The following is a 7,190-nucleotide window of genomic DNA, read 5'->3' on the forward strand; positions in this document are numbered from 1 at the left end:
CTCCCTTTCTCTCTTCTGCCTCTCCTCTCCCTCTCTCTCTTCTCTCTCTCCTCTTCTCTCTACTTCACCCCTCTCTCTCTTCTCTCTCTCTCTCTTCTCTCTCCCCTCTTCTCTTCTCTCTCTCTCTCCTCCTCTCTCTCTTCTCTCTCTCTCTCTCTCTCTTCTCTCTTCTCTCTCTTCTCCCCTCTCTCTTCTTCTCTCCTCTCTCCCCCTCTCTCTTTCTCTCTCTCTCTCCCCCGCTCTCTCTTCTCTCTCTCTCTCTCCCCTCTCTCTCTTCTCTCTCTCTCTCCCCTCTCCTCTTCTCTCTCTCTCTCTCCCCTCTCTCTCTTCTCTCTCTCTCTCTCTCCCTCTCTCCTTCTCTCTCTCTCTCTCCCCTCTCTCTCTTCTCTCTCTCTCTCTCCCCCTCTTCTCTCTTCTCTCTCTCTCTCTCCCCTCTCTTTCTTCTCTCTCTCTGTCTCTCTCTCTTCACTCTCTCTCTCTCTCTCTGTCTCTCTCCCCCTCTGTCTCCCATCTCTCTCTCTCCCCCTCTGTCTCGCTCTCCCCTCTCTCTTCTCCTTGTCTTTCTCTCACTTCGAATCTCAATTCCATAAACTTTATTGACATGGACACAAGGAAACATATAACAACACATAATGATTTGGAATAGTGAATTGATGTCCGTTCAAAACAGGACCCTTCTTGACTAGAACATCTTCCTGTTTTAAGATGACCTTAGAAAAGTTTACCTACTGGGAATTGAAAATTACAAAACTGTACTGTTCCGTATTTTTAAGCTAATTTCCCCCTTTCGGTTACTGGTCCAACGCTCTAACCACTAGGCTACGCTGCGCCCCAAGTCCTTTTGTAAGCAATCGGACTCTATTAGAAAACCGTTAATTCGGACTAAAAATCACATATGTACAACAGTATGTGTGGAGTGGGTCCAGGTTTTCTGGGATGCTGGTGTTGACGTGACCATGCCTTAAAAAGCATTTATGGCTACAGACGTAGTGCAGGGCGATGGTCATTCATGGCTACAGACGTTAGTGCTACGGGCGATGGTCATTTCATGGCTACAGACGTTAGGCTACGGGGCGATGGCATTTCATGGCTAAGACGTTAGTGCTACGGGCGATGGTCATTTCATGGCTACAGACGTTAGTGCTACGGGGCGATGGTCATTTCATGGCTAAGACGTTAGTGCTACGGGGCGATGGTCATTCATGGCTACAGACGTTGTGCACGGCGTGGTCTTTATGCTCAGACGTTAGTGCTACGGGGCGATGGTCATTTCATGGCTACAGACGTTAGTGCTACGGGGCGATGGTCATTTCATGGCTACAGACGTTAGTGCTACGGGGCGATGGTCATTTCATGGCTACAGCGTTAGTGCTACGGGGCGATGGTCATTTCATGGCTACAGCGATTAGTGCTAGGGGCGATGGCATTCATGTACAGACGTTAGTGCTACGGGGCGATGGTCATTTCATGGCTACAGACGTTAGTGCTACGGGGCGATGGTCTTTCATGGCTACATGTAGTTAGCTACGGGGCGATGGTCATTTATGGCTACAGACGTTAGTGCTACGGGGCGATGGTCATTTCATGGCTACAGACGTTAGTGCTACGGGGCGTGGTCATTTCATGGCTACAGACGTTAGTGCTACGGGCGATGGTCATTTTCATGGGCGATAGACGTTAGTGCTACGGGCGATGGTCATTTCATGGCTACAGACGTTAGTGCTACGGGCGATGGTCATTTCATGGCTAGACGTAGTGCTAGGGGTCGTGGTATTTTCATGGCTACAGACGTTAGTGCTACGTGGGCGATGGCATTTCGGCAGGTTACCTTGGCGTTCTTGGGCACAGGGACTATGGTGGTCTGCCTGAAACGTGTTGGTATTACAGACTCGGACAGGGAGAGGTTGAAAATGTCAGTGAAGACACTTTCCAGCTTGTCAGCGCGTGCTCTGAGTACGCATCCTGGTAATCCATCTGCTTCACAATAAATACATGTCAAATATATAACAACAAAGGTCAAATAAGAAGATTCTCTCTCTCTAAACACGAGGGATTTCTGAACGCATGACCGCAACCGCCGGTGTTAATGATGGATCGTTTCCTCCTATAGATTTGACAGTAGCAGCTAAGCGGTTGGAAGGGATCCAGAGGAGGTGAAGCCTAAAGAGCCAATCAATCAGCAGATCCACAGGATGTTTCTGCTGAGGGTCAAACTGATGCACTTCGTCAACAGCCTTCACAACTCATTGTGACGGGGTAAGGAGGTCTGAGACATAGTGAAAGAAGGGTAAGAGGTCTGAGACATAGTGAACATGACGAGGGTAAGAGGTCTGGACATAGTGAACATGACAGGGTAAGAGGTCTGAGACATAGTGAAATGACGAGGGTAAGAGGTCTGAGACATAGTGAACATGACGAGGGTAAGAGGTTCTGAGACCATAGTGAACATGACGAGGGTAAGAGGTCTGAGACATAGTGAACATGACGAGGGTAAGAGGTCTGAGACATAGGTAAGTAACATGACTGAGGGGTAAGAGGTCTGTCTAGGTGTAGTGCTAGGCTAGGTGTAGTGCTAGGCTAGGTGTAGTGCTAGGCTAGGTGTAGTGCTGTTGTAGTTGTAGCGATAGTTGTAGTTCAGAAGTTTCCCATCAGGCATCTGTATGGAGCTTAATTCATGTCTCGATAGATTTCTGGTCAATATCTAACGTTCCATATCCCTGTCTGGTTAGATTCTCCACAGCACTGGTCTGGAGTTTCGCACCAGGTCCAGGAGGCTAAAGACCTGGACCAGCTCATTAAGATCCACTACAGATACTGTCCACTATCCCGACCGCTGTCTGTTCGAGAAAAGGTAAGATGGATACCTGTCTCATAGATACTGATCCGCTATATACACTATATTACCCAAAAGTATGTGGACCACCTGCTTGTCAACATCTCATTCCAAAGTCATTGGCAATGATATGGATTTGGTTCCCCTTTGCTGCTATAACAGCATCCACTTCTCTGGCAAGGCTTTCCACTAGATGTTGGAAAATTGCTGCGGTGACTTGCTTCCATTCAGCCACGAGCGCATTAGTGAGGTGGGCACTGATGTTGGGCGATAAGGCCTGGCTCGCAGTTGGCGTTCCAATTCATCCAAGGTGTTCTTCACACCGATCTCGACAAACCGTTTCTGTAGGGCCTGGCTTGTGCACGGGGGCATTGTCAGCTGAAACAGGAAAGGTCCTTCCCCAAACTGTTGCCACAAGTTAGAAGCACAGAATTGTCTAGAATGTCATTGTATGCTGTAGCATTACGATTTCCCTTAACTGTAATTAGTTGACCTGGCTCGAACCATGGAAAACAGCCCCAGACCATTATTCCTCTCCAACCAACTTTACAGGTAGCGTTCCCTGGCTTCCGTCAAACCCAGATTTGTGCTGTCGGACTGCCTGATGGTGAAATGTGATTCATCACTCCAGAGAACGTGTTTCCAATGCTCCAATGGTGGGGAGCTTTACACCACTCCAGCCAACGCTTGGCGTTACGCATGGTGATCTTAGCTTGTGTGCGGCTGCTCGGCCATGGAAACCATTTCATGAAGCCCCGACGAACAGTTATTGTGCTTGACGTTGCTTCCAGAGGCAGTTTTGGAACTCGGTAGTGAGGATTGCAACCGAGGACAGATATTTTAAGTACTACAGCATTCGGTGGTCCCTTTCTGTGAGCTTGTGTGGTCATCCACTTTGCAGCTTAGCCGTTGATGCTCCTTGACGTTTCCATTTCACAATAACTGCACTTTCGTTTAACCCTAACCCTACATTTCATTGAAATGACTTGTTGGAAAGGTGGCATCCTATGACGGTGCTGCCCATGTTGAAGGTCACTGAGCTCTTATAGTGTACATGTCCAACACCTAGTGGAAATCCTTCCCAGAAGAGTGGAGGCCTGTTATAGCGGAAAAGGGGGGACCAACTTCATATTATGACTTCCCAGAATGTGAAGGCTGTTATAGCAGCAAAGGGAACCAACTTCATATTAATGACTTCCCAGAATAGTGAGGCTGTTAGCAAGCAAAGGGGAACCAACTTCATATTAATGCTCATAATTGGAATGAGACGTTGGTACCATACTGTCCACTCGATAGCTGTACTACTAGATACCTTTTCTACAGATACCTGTCCACCTAGAGTATAGCCTGTTCACCTAGATGTCCACTAGATATATCCTTTCACTAGATGCATACCTGTCTGCCTAATGTACTGTCGCTAGTCGACTGTCGCTAGATCGTACTGGCCTGATGCTATCCTGTCCGCCTAGATGTGTGGTACCTGTCCGCTAGATGTGTACCTGTCAGCCTAGATGGGTACCTCCTCCTAGATGTGTACCTGTCAGCCATTAGCTGGGTACCTGTCTGCCCTAGATGTGTACCTGTCAGCCTAATGTGTACCTGTCCGCCTAGATGGAGTCCTGTCCGCCTAGATGGATACCTGTCTCGCCTAGATGGAACCTGTCCGCCTAGATGATACCTTGCTCGCCTCGATGGATACCTGTCCGCCTAGATGGATACCTGTCCGCCTAAGATGTGTACCTGTCCGCCTAGATGTTGTACCTGTCGCCTAGATGTGTACTGTCCGCCTAGATGTGTACTCGCTAGTCGTCGCTCTCAGATGCTGATGGACCTGTCCGCCTAAGATGTGTACCTGTCGCCTAGATGTGTACTGTCCGCCTAGATGTTGTACCTGTCCGCCTAGATGTGTACGTCGCCTAGATGGACCTGTCCGCCTAGATGGATACCTGTCCGCCTAGATGGATACCTGTCGCCTTAGATGTATAGTTGTCCACCATGATTAAGAGAAGCTGTCCTCTCCCATGGAGAATGGTCCATTTCCTGAGGACGGCGATGCAGTCCTCTCTCCCATGAGATGGTCCATCTCTGAGGAAGCGAGCAGGCCTCCTCTCCCCATGGAGAAATGGTCCATCCCTGAGGAAGCGAATGCTGTCCCCTCTCCCCATGGAGAAATGCTCCACTCCTGAGGGAAGGTATGCTGTCCTCCTATCTCCATGGAGAAATGCTCCATCTCCTGAGAAGGCGATGCAGTCCTCCTCTCCCCATGGGAAATGGTCAGTTCCTGAGGGAAGGCGTGCAGTCCTGCTGGGAAAAACACAGAAACCCCTGCAGAGATCAACAGCTGGAAGACGCATCACAATAGTTGAATGTTTTTCATAATGTAACTGGGGATGTATTTGTCTCCAGGTGAGCTTGGTGAAGGAGCGATCAATGAAGGTTCTCAGATCTGGTCCTCATTTTCTCAGACCGCTGGCAGGTGGTTTGGAGCGTGGGAAGTGAGTGGTGTCATTCATTAGAGAATCATCATTATGATTTAACAATCAATTCATGTGTTTCTTGTAATAGAGATTTATTGCTTTGAAGGACCGCTGACTTTCTCATGTCTTTCCTTCTTCATTTTACATGAATGCTTATTCTGCTATTATTGATAAGAATCGTGCCTGTATTCACCTTATGATGCCTGGAAACAAACGCGAGCCAATTTGTTGCGATTGTTTTCCTCTTCCGGCGATTGGACATAGCTGGTGATGCTTGTAAATTAATATATTCAACAGATATTAAATACCTAAACAGAATTAAAGATGGTAATTCTCTTGCGTCAGGATACTTGTTTCGTTAATTATATTGCATTTGTAAAAAACTAATAAATAACCTTCACAGAATTATAAGATATAGTAATCCCTCTGTGAGTAAAATTATTTAAAAAATCGTTTAAATATTGTTCATGTAATTACTCCTCGATTGGCATATTTACAACTGCACAAAACTGTAAAAATGTCTAGATTTACTGATTACAGTCTCATAAAGGAAAAAATTAATTAATTTTTTTAGTCTAATGCTGTGGTTTCACATGACCTGGAATACAGATCATGCTCTGTTACTTACAGATACCTTAAAAAAAAAAAGGATAAGATGTAGATCAGAAAACCAGTCCGTGATCATCCAAGATACTGCCGTTTTGTCATCACGCATTCATATGATCCTTTATGTACATATCCTTGATCCTTTACCGATGTGTGTGGTAAAGGAGTCAGTGTGGAATTTTAGGTTAGATATCTGTTTTGGTATTACTGCATTTCGGAACTAGAAGACAAGCATTTCGCTACACTCGCAGTAACTTGCTACACATGTGTATGTGACAAATTAAATTAGATTTGATTTGTCTGGTTGCTGAACAACATTGGCCTCATCAGTTGTGATTGCTCCTGGATGTTGTCCCACTCAATGCTGTTGATCAAATCAAATTCTATATTGTCACTGTCCCGAATACAACAGTGGTAGGCCTTAAAGTGAAACTTACAAGCCTTAACCACACATGCAGTTTTAAGAAAATACCTAAACAACAAAAGTAAGAATAAGAATAAACAATAATTAAACGCGCAGCAGTAATAATCAAAGCGGGCTATATACAGGGGTACAGGTACAGAGTCAGTGTGGAGGCTATGATACAGGGGTACGGTACATGAGTCAATGTGAGGCTATATATCAGGGGGTACCAGTCAGAGTATTAATGTGCGATGGTCATTTCATGGCTACAGACGTTAGTGCTACGGGGCGATGGTCATTTCATGGCTACAGACGTTAGTGCTACGGGGCGATGGTCATTTCGGCAGGTTACCTTGGCGTTCTTGGGCACAGGGACTATGGTGGTCTGCCTGAAACGTGTTGGTATTACAGACTCGGACAGGGAGAGGTTGAAAATGTCAGTGAAGACACTTTCCAGCTTGTCAGCGCGTGCTCTGAGTACGCATCCTGGTAATCCATCTGCTTCACAATAAAATACATGTCAAATATATAACAACAAAGGTCAAATAAGAAGATTCTCTCTCTCTAAACACGAGGGATTTCTGAACGCCATGACCGCACCGCCGGTGTTAATGATGGATCGTTTCCTCCTATAGATTTGACAGTAGCAGCTAAGCGGTTGGAAGGGATACCAGAGGAGGTGAAGCCTAAAGAGCCAATCAATCAGCAGATCCACAGGATGTTTCTGCTGAGGGTCAAACTGATGCACTTCGTCAACAGCCTTCACAACTACATTGTGACGAGGGTAAGAGGTCTGAGACATAGTGAACATGACGAGGGTAAGAGGTCTGAGACATAGTGAACATGACGAGGGTAAGAGGTCTGAGACATA

The 7,190-nt window shown here is 46.4% G+C and overlaps 1 protein-coding gene across 1 annotated transcript in view; it reads left to right on the forward strand.

The window, feature by feature from the left end:
- The window catches only part of tubgcp5 (tubulin gamma complex component 5), a 69,721-nt gene that overhangs the window by 34,520 nt on the left and 28,011 nt on the right, over window positions 1-7,190 (forward strand). The window contains 1 exon segment of the mRNA XM_070440348.1: window positions 6,955-7,103. Within this exon segment, the coding sequence (XP_070296449.1) occupies window positions 6,955-7,103 (149 nt within the window).

This window comes from Salvelinus sp. IW2-2015, unplaced genomic scaffold (genome assembly GCF_002910315.2).
Source record: "Salvelinus sp. IW2-2015 unplaced genomic scaffold, ASM291031v2 Un_scaffold2449, whole genome shotgun sequence".
Classification (NCBI taxonomy): domain Eukaryota; kingdom Metazoa; phylum Chordata; class Actinopteri; order Salmoniformes; family Salmonidae; genus Salvelinus; species Salvelinus sp. IW2-2015.